The sequence below is a fragment of the Sander lucioperca genome, chromosome 21, assembly GCF_008315115.2.
Source record: "Sander lucioperca isolate FBNREF2018 chromosome 21, SLUC_FBN_1.2, whole genome shotgun sequence".
Taxonomy (NCBI): Eukaryota; Metazoa; Chordata; class Actinopteri; order Perciformes; family Percidae; genus Sander; species Sander lucioperca.
The window spans coordinates 811,788-833,897 of record NC_050193.1 but is presented as its reverse complement, the minus strand read 5'-3'; the positions used below and the strand labels follow the sequence as shown (position 1 = coordinate 833,897).

General features: G+C 43.5%; 2 protein-coding genes and 1 pseudogene across 2 annotated transcripts in view; 1 reads left to right on the top strand and 2 right to left on the bottom strand.

The window, feature by feature from the left end:
• The window catches only part of LOC116055156 (SE-cephalotoxin-like), a 521,701-nt gene that overhangs the window by 387,251 nt on the left and 112,340 nt on the right, over nucleotides 1-22,110 (bottom strand). The window lies entirely within an intron of this gene.
• LOC116062301 overlaps nucleotides 1-22,110 on the bottom strand; it is a 1,036,964-nt pseudogene that overhangs the window by 913,284 nt on the left and 101,570 nt on the right.
• Nucleotides 1-22,110, top strand: part of LOC116055152 (protein NLRC3-like) — a 48,071-nt gene that overhangs the window by 4,332 nt on the left and 21,629 nt on the right. Inside the window, exons 5-9 of the mRNA XM_031306955.2 lie at nucleotides 35-263; nucleotides 422-2,213; nucleotides 2,311-2,484; nucleotides 5,123-5,296; nucleotides 6,562-6,608. Coding sequence (XP_031162815.2) covers nucleotides 35-263; nucleotides 422-2,213; nucleotides 2,311-2,484; nucleotides 5,123-5,296; nucleotides 6,562-6,608 — 2,416 coding nt within the window. The remainder of the gene's footprint in view (nucleotides 1-34; nucleotides 264-421; nucleotides 2,214-2,310; nucleotides 2,485-5,122; nucleotides 5,297-6,561; nucleotides 6,609-22,110) is intronic.

Sequence of the window (22,110 nt, the reverse complement as noted above, 5' to 3'; positions counted from 1 at the left end):
TTTGATTTGTCATTGATATAATCTTCTGTTCCAGCTGCTGCAGGAGGACATCAACACTTTTGTGAAGAACGAGCTGAAGAAGATCCAGAAGGTTCTGAGTCCAGATTACCTAGAATGCTTAAAGAGTCAGAGGGAGGATGAGGAGGTGTTGGACAATGAGGATGAAGAGCAGAGGAGGAGCAGCAGAGAGGCATTTCTGAAGATCACACTGCACTTCCTGAGGAGAATGAAGCAGGAGGAGCTGGCTGACCGTCTGCAGAGCAGTAAGAGGATTTCTCTAAAGATTTAACATGCTGGATAAATGGGACCTTTACTAATGTCTCCAGAGATAGACCAAAATATATTCATATACTCATTCTCTTAGGAAATGTTGAAATGTGTTCTTTGACTCATTGATCTGCTTTGTTGTGTGTTCATTCAGGAAGTCTTACTGCAGTTGGTAAACGTAAACTTAAATCTAACCAGCAGAAGAAGTTCCAGTGTGTGTTTGAGGGGATTGCTAAAGCAGGAAACCCAACCCTTCTGAATCAGATGTTCACAGAGATCTACATCATAGAGGGAGGGACTGCAGAGGTCAATGATGAACATGAGGTCAGACAGATTGAAACAGCATCCAGGAAACCAGACAGACCAGAAACAAGAATCAGACAAGAAGACATCTTTAAAACCCCACCTGGAAGAGAAGAACCAATCAGAACAGTGATGACAAAGGGAGTGGCTGGCATCGGGAAAACAGTCTTAACACAGAAGTTCACTCTGGACTGGGCTGAAGACAAAGCCAACCAGGACATCCAGTTCACATTTCCATTCACTTTCAGAGAGCTGAATGTGCTGAAAGAGGAAAAGTACAGCTTGGTGGAACTTGTTGATCGCTTCTTTAGTGAAACCAAAGAAGCAGGAATCTGCAGGTTTGAAGAGGTTGTGTTCATCTTTGACGGTCTGGATGAGTGTCGACTTCCTCTGGACTTCCACAACACTGAGATCCTGACTGATGTTACAGAGTCCACCTCAGTGGATGTGCTGCTGACCAACCTCATCAGGGGGAAACTGCTTCCCTCTGCTCGCCTCTGGATAACCACACGACCTGCAGCAGCCAATCAGATCCCTCCTGAGTGTGTTGACATGGTGACAGAGGTCAGAGGGTTCACTGACCCACAGAAGGAGGAGTACTTCAGGAAGAGATTCAGAGATGAGGAGCAGGCCAGCAGAATCATCTCCCACATCAAGACATCACGAAGCCTCCACATCATGTGCCACATCCCAGTCTTCTGCTGGATCACTGGTACAGTTCTAGAGGACGTGTTGAAGACCAGAGAGGGAGGAGAGCTGCCCAAGACCCTGACTGAGATGTACATCCACTTCCTGGTGGTTCAGTCCAAAGTGAAGAACATCAAGTATGATGGAGGAGCTGAGACAGATCCACACTGGAGTCCAGAGAGCAGGAAGATGATCAAGTCTCTGGGAAAACTGGCTTTTAAGCAGCTGCAGAAAGGCAACCTGATCTTCTATGAATCAGACCTGACAGAGTGTGGCATCGATATCAGAGCAGCCTCAGTGTACTCAGGAGTGTTCACACAGATATTTAAAGAGGAGAGAGGACTGTACCAGGACAAGGTGTTCTGCTTCGTCCATCTGAGTGTTCAGGAGTTTCTGGCTGCTCTTCATGTCCATCTGACATTCATCAACTCTGGAGTCAACCTGCTGGCAGAAGAACAAAGAACCATCCGGTGGTCTAAAGTGTTCAGAGACAAATCAACACGTTTCTACCAGAGTGCTGTGGACAAGGCCTTACAGAGTCCAAATGGACACCTGGACTTGTTCCTCCGCTTCCTCCTGAGTCTTTCACTGCAGACCAATCAGACCCTCCTACGAGGTCTGCTGACACAGAATAGAAGTAGCTCACAAACCAATCAGAAAACAGTCGAGTACATCAAGAAGAAAATCAATGAAAATCTGTCTGCAGAGAGAAGCATCAATCTGTTCCACTGTCTGAATGAACTGAATGATTGTTCTCTAGTGGAGCAGATCCAACAGTCCCTGAGTTCAGGAAGTCTCTCCACAGATAAACTGTCTCCTGCTCAGTGGTCAGCTCTGGTCTTCATCTTACTGTCATCAGAAAAAGATCTGGACGTGTTTGACCTGAAGAAATACTCTGCTTCAGAGGAGGCTCTTCTGAGGCTGCTGCCAGTGGTCAGAACCTCCAACAAAGCTCTGTACGTGCACACACAACTATCCAGATAAAATGGAGTTTTTCTTTAATCAGAAAATAAATAACTTTTGTTTTCTCATGTATTGCTGATTCCTCTTCAGGTTGAGTGGCTGTAACCTGTCAGAGAGAAGCTGTGAAGCTCTGTCCTCAGTTCTCAGCTCCCAGTCCTCTAGTCTGAGAGAGCTGGACCTGAGTAACAACGAGCTGCAGGATTCAGGAGTGAAGCAGCTGTCGGCTGGACTGAAAAGTCCACACTGCAGACTGGAAACTCTCAGGTTAGTGTACTCCTGTTTGTGTTTGTATAATTATGACATTCTGAACTCTTACTAACTTAATTATATTCATTATTTAATGGACTTTTTATTTAATCTTTTTAGGCTATAACCTCAGGAGCTTGTCAACAGTGTACAGGTTTTTCCTAACCAAGCCGTCTTAACATTTAATAGCTAGACTGAATATTTATTGCAAATATGCATAATTAAAATTGTCCTAGTAAAAAAACAACATTTCAGAATATGTGTATTCATAACTTTACCAAATTGACAAACAATCAAAACGGGGCACCACCCTGGAATCAGGGAACAATAACTCATAGGTGGTGTTCTCTTTAAAAATACAGATCTTAATTACTTTGATTAATTGATCTCATATTTATAAAATGAACGGGAAGGGTGAAATTCGAGCACTGACCTGTTCAACCCGCTGTTACTACAACATATACACAAATAATCACAAACAACTTCTCTTTAAAGTATAATAGAATTTATTTAACTTCCAAATTATTGTCAAGCAATAGTTCTTCAATCAATAAACCTATTTACTTGTTACAACTACAACAAAACAAGATAAGCACATGTGGAGTGCGTGCGTGTGTGTGAGAGAAAGAGGGGGAGGTGTTTGAGATCACGTGGGTAGCTAAGCCACGCAAGATCAAGATGGCGGATGAAACACCGCGAGATGAAGATGGCAGATGAAACACCCTGAGATATGAGGCTCTTTGTAGTTTGTTAAGATTATTTTTTGTGCATTTTTAGGCCTTTATTGATAGGACAGCTGAAGAAATGAAAGGGGAGAGAGAGGGGGAATGACATGCAGCAAAGGGCCACAGGTCGGAGTCGAACCCTGGCCCACTGCGTCAAGGAGTAAACCTCTACATATGAGCGTCTGCTCTACCAACTGAGCTATCCGGGCACCCAGCTCTTTGTAGTTTTTAGCGCAAGGTGCAAAATGGCTACTCGAGGAAGATACACAAACAGGCTATTTAACCCCAAGATGGCAGGTAGTGAAACTTGGTTGCAACACCACGTGACTATGGGGTGGCCGTTACCTGATCTGTGTATGTGTGTGTGTTAGGTTAGTGTGTAAAAGAGGGAAGGAAAGCACACTTTAGAGAAAGAAAAACACTTGGAATCTTGATTTTCAAGGAAGTGCTAATATCCAATCCTCTCGTTCACTCAGGACCCTGACCTAATTTGACGTTATGGCAGGGGCTTGAGAAGTTGTCTAATGAGGGGATGTTTATTATACAGCGCTGGTGAGCTAACAGCTGACTCTTTGCGGCTATAATAACCAACCATTCCTCTAACACAGGGCTGTGGTATGACGGTCTCGTTACGTCGCAGCGCCGTGGTTTGAGTGACGAAAAGAAGGTTATTACCTCGCTTGTGCAGTAACTAAACTTCCCCGTGGCGAGAGATAGCAGTCACAGTTTCAATAAGCTACAGTATCAAACACAACATTTTCAACAGGTACCATGATCCAGTACTTTTACAGCGATAAATCGGACTCGGTGGTCCCAATCAGATTAATAGTAAGGCGTGCAACAGTAGCAATTATTAATCAATCACATTCAATGTCGTAACAAGTTGCAGCAATAGCGGTTACTTGACATTAATAACCTACCTATATTTCTCTGCTCAGAAACTTAAGCCTTCTAACTGTGTGTGTTCTCGTTCGTTTGGTCCATAGATGCTCCACGGTAAACAGAACAAAATCCGTCTCACTCGTCAGTGATTCACGGAAAAACCTGTTTCTCTCCAAAAGCAGTCGAGAACAAGTTAGTCGACTTTAAAGAAAAACGGTGTTCCTGTTGTCCAATGTCTTGTAGAAAAACATTTTCTCTTCTGCAGAGATGAAACACTGATGTGTGTTTCAGAGGATCCAGGGTGTTTCCAGAACACCAAAAATAGTCCACTCGTCCGGAAAATGAGACTATTTAGTTAAAGTACAATGTTTGACTGTGTGCATCCTGTAGCAACTTGGCGTTGCAGTGAATGACACGGAGGAGAGCACCCTGTAGCCGCTCGCGCATGCAGTAGATGACAATGAGAGAAAATGGGTTTCCAGAGTATTTATACCCCCAGTCACCTGGGCATGGACCCCTCCTGCGTTCAGGGACCCCGGCCAATAGGGAATCAGAGTTTTTAGACCTCCTGCCATTTTGAAACCTCTTTACTCATGGAGGTGCAACTTTTAGGCTTTAGAGTTTGCATGGAGGCCAAATGTCCTTGTTTAATGAGGCCACATGTTGGCCACATGTTGGTCATGTGAGTTCCTTTGTTTATGATCAGTTTAATCCCACTGCTCCGGTCCCAACAACAGCAAATTAAAAGACAAATCTGTGAAACTAAGCAAAAAGACAAGCTGATGAATGAGGAAATGAGGAAAAAATTACTCTAAACGCATATAAAAACATATATGTCACATTTCAGATCTCTGCCACTACAGGGGGTTATTTAAAAGAAAATCTCAGAAATTTGTTCTATGTGGTCTATTTAGTCTGTGTTATGCCCCCCATAATTTTCCTTTAAGGGGGAATAGGCCCGGGTTCTTATGGGTTAAATCTGATGTCTTCCTTATTAAAACAACCATTGCTTGTAATTGTTTTCTTATGTTTTTCTGATTCCTCTTCAGACTGAGTGCCTGTAACCTGTCAGAGAGAAGCTGTGAAGCTCTGTCCTCAGTTCTCAGCTCCCAGTCCTCTAGTCTGAGAGAGCTGGACCTGAGTAACAATGAGCTGCAGGATTCAGGAGTGAAGAAGTTGTCGGCTGGACTGAAGAGTCCACACTGCAGACTGGAAACTCTCAGGTTAGTGTTCAGTTATTTGAAAACCATTACCCTCTGAGCTGTTATTTTCTTTATATATGTGTTTTTAAATGAACTGACTACAGGCCAACCTTTCAGAGAGAAGATGTGAAGCTCTGTCCTCAGTTCTCAGCTCCCAGTCCTCTAGTCCTCTATTGACTCAGGAGCGTGTCAACAGTGTATTGTCTTGGTTCATGGTATTTTGCTAGACATCTCTGGTTCAATGAAGACAGAATCAGCAGTGCTCTATATCGTTCATTTATTTTCTTAATAGACACACTAACTGAATGACTCTGCATGAACAAACTGTTAACATAGTAAGGACACATAACCCCACCCCCAGGTAATCAGTTCATTGAGAACGGATGGGTCTGAGGCATGACGTCACTGTGGAGGTGCGATGGTTTAAATCACCTAAAAGTTGCAACACGGCACATAAACTGGACTTGGATATAGAGTTAGTTTCCTATGTATATATATATTGTACAATGACCCCATTTTGATATTTGGCAATACATTGAATGAACTAATGATTGGGGGTGGCAGTAGCTCAGTCCGTAGGGAGTTGGGTTGGGAATAGGAGGGTCGCCGGTTCAAGTCCCAGTACGGACCAAAGTACAGAGTGTGGATTGGTAGCTGGAGAGATGCCAGTTCACCTCCTGGGCACTGCCAGGTGCTCTTGAGCAAGGCACTGTACCTCCCCAACTGCTCAGGGCGCTGGTCCAGCACTGGCAGCCCACTCACTCTGACATTTGTGCATGAATAGGTCCTGAGCATGTGGGGATCAATAAACAGAATAAATAAATAAATACATAAATAAATAAAATGTGGAAAGATCTGCCTGAACCAACACTACGCTCCAATAGTGTGTGTGTGTGTGTGTGTGTGTGTGTGTGTGTGTGTGTGTGTGTGTGTGTGTGTGTGTGTGTGTGTGTGTGTGTGTGTGTGTGTGTGTGTAGTCTGTCAGGCTGTCTGGTTTCAGAAGAAGGCTGTGCTTCTCTGGCCCCAGCTCTGAGCTCCAACCCCTCCCATCTGAGAGTGCTGGACCTTAGCTACAATCATCCAGGAGACTCGGGAGTGAAGCTGCTGTCAGCTGGACTTAAGGATCCAAACTGGAGACTGGACACTCTCAGGTATGGACAGATGGACAGACAACAGCAGCTCTCCCACTGTTTCTCTGTCACTAACTGATGAACTCTGGTTCATGTTTAATGGAAGATCTGAGTGAAGGTGTATGAAGTTGATTCTGACGTTGTTTCTTCCTGCAGGACGGACCATGGTGGATTGCAGTGGTTGAGACCTGGTCTGAGAAAGTGTGAGTGTGTTTAAAGTTTGATTCATGAGAACTCAGCTGCATGTTACACTAGATTTTAACATTTTGTTGACTAAAGTACGATGATGAATTTCTCCAGAATTTCAGTCAGGATCTGTTTTCTGTGGCTGGAAAGATGTTAGAATTCAATCAATCAATTTAAAATCCACAAACGCAACAAAGTGAGCAAAGTGATCCAACGTAAATAATTAAAATAATTCATTAACAGTCTAGCCAACAGAAAGCTAACTTAGTTTTTTTGACTGGAGGACGTTTAATTAACTGTATTTGCTGATTCTTGGTATGAACATTAGCTTCGGTACATCGGTCAGAATGCATCTGACAGGACCCCAGTATCAGTTTACTTAACTTTATTGTGTTAGGTTGAAGACACAGTAATGCACACGGCACTTATTCACTTCAGACTAAATCTGTGAACCTGAGGCTCTGCAAACAGAAATGGGAACTCCAGGGAGGAGTTAGTGCATATAAAATACAATCCAACATTAAGTATGCTTCACATTCTTCAGATACAGTTATACATATTCATAACTAAACAAATGAACTGAAGTTATTTGATTTAATAGCAAACTAAAGTGCTCAAAATACCTTAATATCAAAGTATTATACATTTACAAAGGAAACTTACTTAGAACGTAATCAGAACAGGTGAACGTGCTTGAAATGTAACAGTTTTGTAACTTTGTGTGGGAATAGCAGGTGCAGAAAGACAACATTCCCGCACACAGACACCTACACTCAGACACGCACATATAAAGACGCACAGATACACACAGAGACGCACAGACACACAGACACATAGACACACACACACACACACACACACACACACACACACACACACACACAGCAGGCCCAGTTAGGAGGAGAACACAGTTAATTTTCACCTACAATTATTACACAATTATTACACTCGGGTCCAGTAGACCCGAACACCTCATATGTAATAGTTATGTGTAGGGGGGTGTACTGTGTGCAGTCATTGAAAATAAGTTATTTTTTATGTTCTTGACAGAAAATGAGCCAAGGCCAATGAGTTTGAGTTAGAAGAAATAATAAATAGCATAAGCTTTCTTTTAGCAAACACTAAAAACGGGTCCCACAGACCCGAACACCATACAAGGGTTAACACAATAGGAAGCCATTATGGCAGTGACAATATTCTGCAGAGAGGCTTAATTAATTAATTTCCATTGCCTATACAGCCCCATGTTGGGACCAAGCAGTGTGTTAACTGATTTTAAACAAAGAACTGATTTTAACATAAGGATACATGGGGCCAACGTGCCTGAGACAAAGAGTGTACCTCTATGTGAAAATACGAAGCCACGAGGGAAAGAGCTCCACAATTGCCTGAAGTCTAAAGAACGCTGATTCTTCCTATTGGCTGGAGAAACCCTGAACGCACCACATGAGTCCACATCCGGTGCTGCGGAATAAATACTCTGCGCAGACACCCCTCCCCGCCTTCCACCGCAGCGCGAGTTGCGAACAGGTCGACATGACAAACGTTTGTGCTGTATTTAGTTCATTTTCTGGACAAAAGTGGACTATTGTTGGGTGCTTTGGAAGCATATTGGATCCTGTGAAACATGCTTTCATACGTGTTTTCATACCTGCAGAAGAGGAAAACAACGTTTTTCTTCTCAAAGTCGACTGGAACTGCTCTCTACTGCCTTTCTGGGGAGAGACAGTTTTCCGTGAATCGCTGTTTTGTTGTACCGTGGAAAAACGTGGAAAAGTTTCTGGGCAGAGAAACAGGTGTGTGTTTATTAATGTTAGTGATGCTAATGCTGCAACCCTGTTACGATATTAATGTGATTTGATTAATAAGTGCTACTGGTGCGTGTTTGATTATTAATCTGATTTGGGACCACCGAGTCCAGGTTTTGCTGTGAAAGCACCAATGACGGTGCATTGTTGATTTTGTGTTTGAATAATGTAGCTTAGTTAAACTGTAAATGCTACAATTGCTATCTCCTGCTGTGGATAAGTTAATTACTTTACAAGCAAGGTAATATCGAGAAGAAATCAGCTTTTAGCCCACCAGGCTGTATAATAAACAATCCCCTCGTTCGCAAGCTTCTTAGCCTCCGGCTGTCATGGGACAGCTGTCCTGAGGGTGTTTGTGTCTGTTTCTCTCTCCCCTTTTCCCTGTCTGTGTGTCTGTTTTGCCGGAGCGGCGGAATGTAGGTCAAGGGGCGTGGCCGGGTGATCTACCTACCTGCACTGCTGCTGGCGATTCTTCAATCACATCTGCTCAGCTGTTGCAGATTCTCCTAATCACGGCTGCAGTATTTAGCCTGGTTGGAACCTGCATTCGTCTATCATGAGTTTTTGTCTGCCAATGCAGATTGAAAAGCTGCAATTCTCATTAATCTTAATTAAAGTCTTGAAATCCCTGACTAACACTCTGACATTTGACAGTAACAAAGCTATTACTCACCAGGGGTGTGTGACCTCTGTAACATCCTGACACGATTAGGTTGTAGTAATTAGCGTAATTTGCAGTCAACACTTAAATTAAGGAGCCACAGGTTAAAGTCTTTCACCTGTGTGCTTGCATCAACCTTTTTCACAGTTAGTTTTCCTTTGTCACCACAAAAGAATTTAGCCCTGGTAGCAATCCATTTACTAACAGGTAAAATGAGTTGCTTTGATTACCAGAGGCTGGAAGCGAATGTTCCCAATGAGCCAACCGACACAGTTCTGAAGAATGTGGTCGTTGGTCTCATCCTAGACTCCTCAGAGGATAGGGATAACCTTGATGGTTATAAAGCTAGTACCTGCGACAAGATGCTCCAGGAACTATTAGCTTACATGGCACAGCCGTCTGGGACATGGAAAGGTTCCATTGAAAACGGGCTTGGTCAATAAGTGCTCATGTATCAGCGCAAAACCATCGGCAACGCACTGTCCTCCAGGCTCACCTGTCACAGCTGCAGAACAGCTAGGAAGCTGAGCAGCGCAAAACAGCTTGGCTTAGACAGGGAGCCCAAGCCAGGCATGATGAGATCTTCCGGCTAGAGGAGAGCCATGAAGATCTGGGTGCACAGCCCTGGCGTGCCGAGCAAAGAACAGAGTTCTACTCTCCTCCCCTTCGGAGGAGAGACCACTCCCTTTCTCCTCCTCCTTGCTCTCCTCCCAGTCAGAGAGACCTTCCCTCTTCTCCACCACCTCGTTGGAGAAAACCATCTACTTTACCTTCCCAGAGGAGAGACTCTTCTTCTTCATCTCTTCCCCCTCGGAGGACGGATTACCACTCCCCTGCCAAAAGGGGGAGGGGTCTCTTGCAACATCAGAGAAACAGGTAGAATTAGAGTTGTCCACTGACAAACGGTATGCGCTACAAAGCTCGGCATCCCGCTTTGATCAGACTCCATCCCCACCTCCAAAGGGGAGGAGCCGTCCTCAACTGAGTGACTATGATTCTTCTGATGTTTCGAACGGCCCACTTTGGCTCCGAAAACATGATCTGCGCACTCGCCCGATCAAGGAGCCTTGTCCAAGAATCACGTGATTCTGCCTTTGACCCTGAGCCTGATCTTCCTACCACAGCCAACAGTCCAGCCGACTTGGATGAAACTACTTGGCCCCCCTTGGAGCCTCTAGGCACTTCGGTTTACTCAGAGACCACGGCTAGCAGCCTGGTGAACTCCAGTAGTGAGGTGTCAGCTCTGGTCACACTTGAGAGTTATCAAGAGCTCTATCTCTATCGGCCTGTTGGCTGGACATAGGTGCTCCCCCCTTCAAGGAGACACCCCAGCTAATTTCTGATTGCAACAACTTTCTTCCTGAAGAAACCAGATCTCCACCCTGTAAAAGGGAAGATTACTGCCAAACCCTGTGTGGTAAAAGTGGACTTTCATCCACCGCAATGGATACTTTGTGTAGCTACAAGCCACACTCTGCCTGGACTCCACCCCTGCCAAAGGGGTAAGGAGCTTCCAATCACTCAGACAGCACATGTTCAGCCCAACATCCAAGGTACAGAAACCTCAGCAGTGGCAAAAGGGGTTGTGAGCACCCTAGCCCTGCTGGACTGTGTCTCCAGGATGAGTCAGATATATTCTAACACTTCTGCAGAAGTCAATAGAGCAATGCTCCCCCTAAATACACCAGTACTAGCTGTAGCATGCAGCTACCTGCAAGATAAGTTGCCCATCAATATTTGGTCAATATCACACCCCAGAGGATGACTCTTGTACATCCTATTCACAGCTGTGTCAGGGACACAGAAGACTTGGACACCGGTCACAACTACCTGAAACCGGGCCCACTCAATGACTGTCACTGTGGACACAGTCAGGTTCAGGTCAACACCCTGAAGCCACTTGATCCTGCAGGCAGTCTACCAGCCCCAGACGGACATGTCACAGTCATTCATGAGCCTAGGGGACCTCCTCCTTCCAGAGCCTGATCCTGGCTCTGACTATTCCTTGCTGCCGGCGAGCCTACAGCCACCACAGTCTGGCAGCCTTGATTTTTCCAACCCTCACAGGTCTTTCCTTTGCTCGCTGAACAACAGCGATGCACCGCGCAGCACCTGTATGGTTGAAGGTGCACCCCTTTATGGCGCCACGCCCACAGATGTGCCCATATCACTTTGGCCAAAGAATCCTGCTGTCAGGCCAGACTTGCACCATGACTTGCACCCACCTGACCCACCTCCAGCTTTTGCACAGCAAAACCACCGCCTTCCTTCAGAGTCCCCGCAGACTCGCCTCAAGGCGGCTGGAGCAGGTGCCTCCTCTGCACTCCAGAGAAAGGGGGTCATACTCTTATGGCCCCACCTCCAAGTAAACTGGATCGGCCCAGTTACTGGGCGAGGTAACCAGTACCTCCTCATCGTCACGTGCACTCTCACCATGTGGGTTGAATGCCTCTCAGAACCCAACTGCAGAGCTGTGACAACTGCGGTTCTGCTTCTGAACCACACGTTCAGTCAGACCAACTCACTGCGGTCCTCACTCCCAGGAAAAATAGCAACCTCTGCACCTGGAAAGGGGAAGGGAGGCACTCTGTTGGCATGCACTCCCATCCTAAACTTTTTCAAACAGTAATCAAACTACTTCAAAGCTTCGGTAGTAAAAGCTCTTTGGTCAACAAACTCGAGCCTTGAAAGGATGTCAGCTGGCCTGGTTTTCTTGGACCTCATTGAGTAGAGCCCTAAATCTGCTACTAACACTGTTGTGCAATCTTCACAGGTACATCTGAGGTATAGTCTTGGCAGTACAATCCCAAATTTCAGTAGCTCATAAGAATGAGACATAGGACTCGGACACTAGGGGGTGTGACGAGACACGTAGCTCACGAGATGAGACAAGACACGAGATTGGGTTCACGAGATCGAGACGAGATGAGATTTTAACACTATTTACAGAAAACTTCAATGGAGAAATAAGACTGGAAAAATAGCCCTGTATTCACTTGAGTCTTCAATTTCAAGTAAATTTGTCAATGTACAGTAGAGAAATAAAGTTTATTTTACTATTGTTTCGCATTTATTACGTTCTAAATCACAAATAAATTAACATCAAACACTCAACAGATGATTTTTGTGAAGACCGATGCTCTTTTCTTCTCCTTCACCTCCCTTTCTCCCTCTCTCTCTGTCTCTCTCTGTCTCTCTGCCTCTCTCTCTCTGTCTCTCTCCCTCTCCCTCTCCCCCCTCTCACTCTCTCTCTCAATGTATGTGTATGTGTATATTTAGTGCTAGAAATTCAATGGCTTTTTAATTTCAAAATCCGATGAAACTTCCATAGAGAACGGACGGGGGATTTTCTGTGCTATCAAGGCTGCTGCTCTGCACTTATGTACTGATATCGCGAGACACTTTTTACCTCAATGAGAAATCTCGTCACGTTTAATCTCGCGATTTCTCATAAGGGACGAGATGTCGTCACACCTCTAGTAAACACTGTGCTCTAGTGGTGAAACACCGGATTCGGCAATTGGAAGTGTGCACATCTCCACGAGGATTGTCCATCTTCCCACTAGAAGAAAAACTCCCACAATACTCAGTGGCTATGATGACATTACACAGTGCAACAGCTTATTATTTATGGGCCTTTTTTACAGTTACTGATATAAGGGGAATAGCACTGTTGCCTTCAAATGCTGCTTGTAAACTCGTTCTTTACAAGTTTGACAGATGTATTCCTTCACTTTTCTTCTCCAGATGTTTTTAATAAATCATTGTTCAACTACAAGCCATAAACACAACATGACATAGTTGATATCTAAAAGATGTAGAATAAAGTGAGTTGAGGTGGATTTACCTTCCAGTTCCTTCCTGAATGGAGACCTGGGACCAAATGTACGACACATACGCACAAATACCACAAATACTTTCACACATAAACTGGTATTTCTATAAACAGAAGGTGTGCACGTCACACTGCAGGGTACGTTTTTTCACTTGCAAAAATTCTACTTGCCCGCCCCAAAGTCAGGCCCCTATACACATTTTTTTTTTTTTATTAGTGATTATCAAATAATGACAAAAACTCAACTAAGTTGTTATAGTTTATCGTAATTTATTTGTATAAACACATTATGAACAGTGTCATATATGAGTTAAAGTTCATATTGAAAGTGGAGGCTATTACCTATAAAAAACTATCAATCTAATATCAGCCACCAACCTGTGTCACTATGTGCCACACTTAACACCCTGAGATTAAGGGCGTTTTGGTTTCACACTGCAGTTATGCAAGCGCACTAAAGATCTATACGTGACAAAACTACGTCCTGCCGTCATCACATACGTGAGCAGCGTCTACAGATACTTATAATTGATTGGTTTGTAGACAGGCTTCCCCGTCCTCTCGTCTCCTCTCTCTGTGTCGGAGTTTTTTCAGCTGACTGCTGCTCTCCTCTACTGCCGCGGCTCTTTTTGTTTTGTTGTGATGTTGAGAAGCAAGACACTGGAACTTTCTGGAGAATTTATTCAGAGACAAACGGAAACCTACACTGTACATTTACTACCACTTAACAAATAAACTGCTGATGTATTCTCTGCTCTGATAGCCGACAGCTGTCTGCTCTGAGCGCATTCACCGTCACTCTCTCATGTAGCCTACACACTAAACACCGAGCTATTCCTTAAAGGATCTTCCCCGGTCTTGTAACACAAGGAGAGCCTGCCAGAGCTTCTTCTATTTGGTCCGAAAGTCCGAACCATCCAAAAAATGCTTTCACACTGTAAACGAACCGGACCATGACCACCTCTTTTGGTCGGACCAAAATTTGGTCTTTTGATCCGAACCGTGGTCTGGGGGAGGTTTCACACCTCTAATTTTGGTTCGGATCAAACTGAAAAGTCCGAAAGTCCGGACCAAATGAGGTATGTGTGAAAACGCCCTAAGATTTGTGTAGCAACTGCGTGGCCAGCACAGAATCTTCACAAATCCATTTTTTTTTTTTTAGAGGGAGCCAAAAAACACTATTACAAACGCCAAAGTTGTTTTTACTTGTAATACTTTACTTTGTCCACCAGATGGAGCCACTGTACTTTTCTGCCAACCACAGGTACTGGATGTCTTTATGCAATGCAATGTCCAATGTTTTTAATATTCCCAACCCCTGCCAAAGAGTAAAACTTAAGGTACTGATTGCTTTCAACTTAAACTCACCTCATAAGCAGCCAAGCTTCCACCTTTTCAGGCAGACAGTCATATGAGGTGAATGTTTATTTCAACCAGTCCCTTCTGTTAATTTTTGTACAGTTAAAAACCTCCCCACGAGACTTCTGGTGTGCGATATGGCCGACAGTCTTTTTTTCCCAAGCTCCCATGGGGAATACCTTACAGTCTTAGACTTGTTTGTTTACTTATTCTACTTCTACAGTCCAGCCAAAGCACTACAACCTGCCATTTATATCTAACTATATTTGGCAGCACTTCATCATGTCGTAAGGATGTCCAACAGGTCAAGGAAAGAAAAGAAAAAAGGGGGAAGACTTGCTGCCAGGCGCTGTGCTCACCACGCTAACGGCTATGTTAGCCGAACACAAGACTGCGCTCCTAGCTGAATTCAACACGGCGTTTACCAGACTCAAGGCGAAACTAGATAACATCCAGACCACCATATTGGATCACCAACAGCGTCTTTCATCACTGGAGACATTCAACAACACCAAAAGCCAGAATATGACTACCGTGGAGGCTATGCTAGCTACGGTGTTTGACGAGAATGCTGAGCTACAGGCCAAGCTTATCGATCTGGAAAACAGAGGCCGACGGAATAATATAAGAGTAGTGGGCCTTCCGCAGAATATCTAAGGGGCTCAACCGACAGCCTTTTTTTCTCAACTTCTAGTGGAGGTGCTTGGCGAACAGATACTGGATTCAGCCCCGAAGTTGGAACGAGCTCACCGCACGCTGACGGTGAAGCCAGGGCCCGGCGAGAAGCCCAGGGCAGTTGTAATGTGATAGCAGATCGCCAGCTAGTAGTGCACGAAGCGGCAAGCTGATATACTGCTGAATACAAGGACTCCCCGATCCACATCTTTGAGGACTATTCTCTGAGATACTTGAGCAATGCTCCGCATACCGAGATGTGGTGAAAGACCTCTATGGCTTAGGCCTCAGGCCTGCACTTTACTACCCGGCCAAGCTGTTTATTTCGACCAGGAAAGGGCCGAGGCGTCGGCTTATTCCCCCCAGGACCCCTCAGGACTTCATTTCTTCTTAGCGCCGACGCAGTTCGGGACCCACAGAGGATTGAAATTGCCTAGCAACATGGCGGCTACGTTAAAACTGCCAGGAGAGCCGGCTTTTGTTTACCTCACGCCCACGCGGTGGGCTAACGTGGCTTGCTAGCTCGTGGCGGTGGGCCACCGCTTGCATCCGGCCTGCCAGGGCACGCTAGCCCCCTACCTCGCTGGGCATTGGACCGGTAAGACTGCTCTTAACTGTAGGCTACAAATGTTACCTTAAGTTTTTCTTAGTACTGCACTTTTTTATTTCTGACTTTACTGGCCTTTAGCTGACGTTGCTGGTGATCAGCTGGCTCTTTTGAATTTACTCTTTGCCCAGCCTGGTTGGGACCGCCGTGGGCCTCACGTAGCCAAGGCTGCAATGAGGCAACATATTTCTGCAATGTTTTTGTTTGACTATACTTGTTTAACTATGCTTCTCCTGTTCAAAGTCATAGTAGCGATGCAAGAATCCTTTTTGTGAATCTGTATTTTCAAGTCGCAGGTGATATTTCATTAAACTTTCCCATGCTCACTCCTTTTTTTATATACGCCCTGCTGACTCAGTACCTTGTTGGTACTGCGATCTTGTCTCTGTTTTTCCACACTGTCTTTACTTTTATTTTCATAACTGTACATGTAACATATATACATATATATGTATATACTTATACATACTTTATAACCGTAATGCTGCCAAGCTGAAGGCCTGTTTATGCTGATATTGTTCTGTTATTGTACTGATCTGTTGTTTAGGGAGTTGAGAACACTTTGGAATCCATGCTGATGTGTGGATGGCACAACGCTGTGCAATGGACACTCAAGGTTCAGTTAGTTATCTGGGATTTCAGGTCAGGGGACTCAGGCTCGATCGATAGTTACGTGATGCTCTCTTCTGCCTGTCCTATGTATGTATGTATGTATGTATGTGGGTGTGTTTGTTGTATGTCGTTCGTGTTTCTTTTTTCTTTTTTTTGTCTTTCTTTCTCTCCCTCCCCTTTCCCTGCCACTCCCCCCTTACCCTCACTCCTCGCAGCTGCCAGCTCCTTCACACTGCCCTCCCTCTCACCTCCCAGTACCAGACTCCGCTTCGTCTACTCGACAGAAAGGTATGACCAACACGAACAAAGCAATTAGATTTATCTCGTGGAATGTGAGGGGAGTAGGTGGCCCCACTAAGAGCGACAAGATTAGGCCCACTTGCAACAGCTCAAAGGTGACATATTTTTTATTCAAGAGACCCACCTGCACAATAGAGAGGTTACATGGCTAAAAAGGGGCTTGGTTGGCCACATTTTTCACTCACGATTTAATAATAGGACCAGGGGCACCGCCATTGTGATCTGCAAGAACGTTATGTACGAACCAGGAAAAATGGTGTCGGACCCTGACGGCTGCTTTGTGGTTGTCGCCGACAAATTGCAAAACGCACCTGTCATTTTGGCCGGCGTCTACGGCCCCAACTGGGATGACTGCTCATTTGTATCCACATTTTTCACATCGCTCCCAAACATCGAAAATCATCATATCATTGTGGGTGGAGATTTTAATCTGGTCCAGGATCCTGCATGCTTTTGCCAAACAACTTGGGCTCACTGACTTCTTCCTTCTAGACGATAGACTGCTCTCCAAGATTAAATCCAGCGACTACCACAGTATCGTAATATCAGATCACGCACCAACCTCCCTTGATCTCTACTTTCACGCTCACTCTAACCCCTTCAAGCAGCAGAGGTTTAATTCCTCTCTACTAGCGGAGGATCACTATAAGCGATTCCTACACTCCCAAATCACTCTATTCTTTGAGTTGAATGATCTGCCGGACACAAACAGAGGCGTACTATGGGAGGCTTCGAAAGCCTATATCAGAGGACAGCTTATCTCCTTCGTCTTAATTTAAAAAGAGTTGAAATGTCCCGAACGGCGGACTTGCTACTGAAAATTAAGGACATCGACGACAAACTCGCGGCCGGCCCAGACCCTACCCTTTAAAGAGATCGTCTTAGACTCCAGACAGACTTTGATCTCTTATCTACAAATAAATCCAAGCTTTGTCTGCTCAAGTCTAGACAGCGCTTTTTTGAGTAAGGGGATAAAGCTGGGAAGCTTCTGGCTCATCAGGCCAGAGCCGAGGCAACCTCATGGCCAATTCCTGCCATTAGAGCTAACTCAGGCGAGATCCACACTGATCCTGTCAATATTAGTGAATTATTTGCCAAAATGTATGCTGAACTGTATACCTCTGACTGCCCTCCCATTGCAGACGACAAGCTTAATGATATAACCTTTCCCCAAATAGACATCAAATTTGGGAATGTCTTGGGTGGCCTTATAACCACTGCTGAGGTTCAAGGAGCCATTAACTCGCTACAGAGCAGTAAATCCCTGGGGCAGGATGGCTTCACTGTAGAGTATTATAAAACATTTTCCGCTCTCCTCACGCCAGTTCTAAGAGATGTGTACAATGAGGCTTTTCGTCATCGTCGCCTACCAAACACCCTAAGACCACTATCTCCCTAATTCTTAAGAAGGGGAAAGATCCCCTGCTTTGCGTCAGCTATAGACCAATCTTACTCCTCAATGTGGACCTCAAAATTCTCTCAAAGATTCTTGCACTCCATTTTCAACGGGTGATGCCCTCCATTATCTCGTTAGATCAGACAGGGTTCATGCCTGGCTGTCAGTCTTCCCACAACACTAGACGCCTACTTAACATCATTCACTGGTCAAGTAATAATACCCCGGAAATCGTGGTGTCCCTTGACACCGAAAAGGCCTTCGTCAGGGTCGAGTGGGGGTACCTATAAGAGGCAATGGCCAGGTTTGGTCTGGGCGACAATTTTATCCTCTGGGTCAGATTATTATATTCATCCCCGATGGCCTCAGTTCAAACTAACGACACGTTGTCACCCCTTTCCTTTTCTTACCGCTCTCCCTCGTGGGATAGATACATTTCATTAAGATGGTTGCCCTCCCCAAATTCCTTTACCTCTACCAGCATATCCCTGTACTTATCGCAAAATCTTTTTCAAACAAGCTGGACAGGGCAATATCTAAATTTCTTTGGGGCGGCAAATCCGCTAGGATCTGAAAGGCGATATTACAGTCCACTAAGACTGAGGGGGGTCTGGCACTCCCTAACTTATAACTTACTAAGTTATACTGGATGAGCGACGACTGCGCCTCACTAGCTGTCTGGGTACATTTGGAGAGGGAGAGTTCACACCTTCCACTGCGGTCGGTCCTCTGTTCCCAACTCCCTCTGCCTTCAACATCTGGGTGTACATGCCCGATTGTATCCCTCTCGCTCAAGATCTGGAGTCAGGTTAGTAAAAACTTACAGGGCCCTTCCGTCTTGACCCCACTGCTTAAAAACCACATCTTTACACCTTCAAGTTCAGACCTGGCATTTAGGGCCTGGTACATTAATGGCATTGTCATTGTCGAGGACCTATACAAGGATGGCATATTTGCGTCCTTCAGAGCTCTCTTCCCTTTATGGTTTGCCGAAGTCACACTTCTTTCACTTTTTCCAGATCAAAGACTTTGTCAAGAAGACATTCCCCCACTTTCCCCCAAAACCCTGATGGACTCCCTCCTGGCGATAGACCCCAACTATAAGAAATGCGTTTCTGTATTGTACGATTCACTAAGCTCAGCCTCCGCGAACCTTCGTACTTTGACAAAAGCCACGTGGAAGGGCGATCTGAACTTGACTATTACGGACCAACAATGGGACTTAGCTCTGGCTATGGTTCACTCTTCCTCCATATGTGCTCGACATGGCCTAATCTAATGCAAGGTCTTTCATAAAGTCCACTACACAAACGCAAAATTGTCTAAAATATACTCCACTGACTGTAACTGGTGTAACCAGTCCCCTGCCAACCATACTCATATGTTCTGGTCTTGCCCTAAATTAACAACCTTCTGGATGAGCATTTTTGACACCATGAGCAGAGCTTATGATCACACTATCCCCCCTAACCCTTTGTCAGCCATTTTTGGCATTTCTCCTGATGCTGACCTCCCTGTTGCACTGAGGCGGGCCCTGGCGTTTACATCTCTGTTAGCTCGGAGACTGATCTTGCTCAACTGGAGGCTCTCCCGACCCCCTACACACGACCGTTGGATTAAAGAAGTGCTCGACAACCTGAAGCTTGAGAAACTTAGATCATCTTTGAAAGGCTCTATCTCCACATTCATAGAGACATGGAACCCTTTCCTTGAAATTGTTGACTCCCTCAGCTTATTTCCCGACTTGGAGGACTGAGTTCCTGCTAGACTGCTCCACTCGAAGTCAGCTGCCCCCCACCCCCCCTCCTCTCCCCTTTGTCTCTTTTTTTCCCTCCTCTCTATCTTCCTGCATTTCTCTTAATTTGTTCATGTACTTGTTTATCTGTTTATTTGTTGTCTTTTGGATGTTATGCGCCCTTGTTGGTGTGTGTCTGTCTGTGTGTATGGGTCTGTGTTGTCTGTCCCCGTCTGGTTTTGGACCTGATCTGGGTTGGGGTGGGTGGGGGATTTTGGGGGAATTGACATACGGTTTATCCTATGCTTCGTTCACCACTGCCTGTATTATGTTCACCACTGCCTGTATCATGTATGTCATTTGTTCTGAAAACTAAATAAAAAGTTGACCTCCCCACATTTCCCCAGTCACTAGAAAACAGCATCAATGAACCCTGTATTGTTTTAAACACACTGCTCGAGCAGCCTCCCGCTTGCCCCCAATTCAACACAAACAATTCTATATATAATGAATTATCTTATTTACAGTCACTACTTTTTTAAGATTATTTTTTGGGCTTTTCCGCCTTTAATTGATAGGACAGCTAGGTGAGAAAGGGGAGAGAGGGGAAAGACATGCAGGAAGTCGTCTCAAGTCGGACTCAAACCCTGGACCTCTGCGTCGAGTCATAAGCCCCTCAGTATATGTGCGCCTGCTGTCTACCCACTGAGCCAACCTGGCCACAAACAATCCTTTTTAAAATTAATTTAAAGTATGTACAATCCTATATGTAATTTTTCCTATTTTCAAGGCAAGGCAGCTTTATTTGTATAGCACATTTCAGCAACAGGGCAATTCAAAGTGCTTTACATGAAAACAGATTAAAAAATTTAAAACAGATAAAATACAGACTAGGCTCACTCTTGTGACCTTGGTCCCCCACTGAAAAAAATGGTACTTTGGATCAACTTAAAAAAATTACTCTAATTTGTTACAGCTAATTTTTTTAGTTTTGCCCAAATTATATTTCTGATTTAGTCTAAATATTAATTTTGATTTATTATAAATTAAAATATTTATTTATCCGAATTTAAAGATTTACATTCACACAAAGTAAAAATATGATTTGTTATAAAGTCCATAAACTATTATTTTACGTTGTTCCAAATTAAGTTTTCAATTTGGAGAAACCTAATATTACTATTACATCCAAGTATAATTTTTAGTTTAGAATAAACTAAAACTCTAATTTTGTTACAGGTATTTTTTTTAGTTTTGCTCAAATTATATTTCTGATTTAGTCTAAATATACATTTTTATTTATTATGAATTAAAATATTTATTTATCCGAAGTTAAAGATTTACATTCACACAATGTAAAAATATTATTTGTTATAAAGACCATAAACCATTATTTTACATTGTTCAAAATTAACTTTTCAATTTAGAAAAACCTAATATTACTATTACATCCAAGTATAATTTTTAGTTTAGAATAAAGTAATTAAAACACTCTAATTTTGTTACAGGTAATTTTTTTAGCTCTTCTCAAGTTAAAGGTTTGATTCAGTTCAAACTATAACTTTTACATATACCTTAATATCATTTCTTTAGTCACAAGCAAAAACATTACTTAATGTAGATCAATATAGTAACATCTTATGCATTTTTACAACTTAAATTTTACCATGAACAAAACTAACTGCTATAATATAAAACTAGAACTTTCACTTCAGCTAAAACATGTTACACTCAATGCTTAAATGACTTTAAATAAAGACAAGAATATTCTCATGAAAAGACCTTTGTTTAATGGGATGTCTTTTAAATGTGCATCACCTTTTGTAAAATAAAAAATAAACCTGCAGTGCATTTTTCAGCATGTTAAGCTAGCTGTTTCACACAATCACTTGAGGGAAAAAAAACCTGTATAGAATTAACCCTTGTGTTGTCTTCCGGTCGACCATGCACTTGTTGTCCTTCTGGGTCAAAGTTAACGTTAACGTTTAACGTCTTTGTCCCTTTTGTAAAGCACTTTTTTTCTATGTTTTTCTCACTTTTTTCGACATTTTCGATGCTATTTTTCACTAACACTAACTTATTACCACTAGTTTTACACTTATTTTTGGAATACATGGTCAATACATGTCATTTACAGGAAATTATACCTAACTCTGAAATGATGAATTATTTTGACTAATATTAGAGGAACTTATGTTGATGGATAATCACAGATGTGGATCTTAAAGTTTAGTCAACTTTTAAATCCATTTCAATTTTTTTTCAAATGCTATAAAATTGTTTTGGGTAATTTGGTTAAAAAAGAAACCCATATTTTTGATATAGAAGTTTTGAGAATGGGTCAAATTTGACCCGAGGACAACACAAGGGTTAAGTGAAATATGGTCTTTGAGAGTTTTTTTTTTACAACCATATGCAACCTTAATCACCTTTACAAAATCATGTAATGTAAACTTGTAAAACTGGTTTGTTTATCTCATTTTAAACTTGAGATGTATTGTGTAACAATACTTTCTAACCGTGCTAAAACG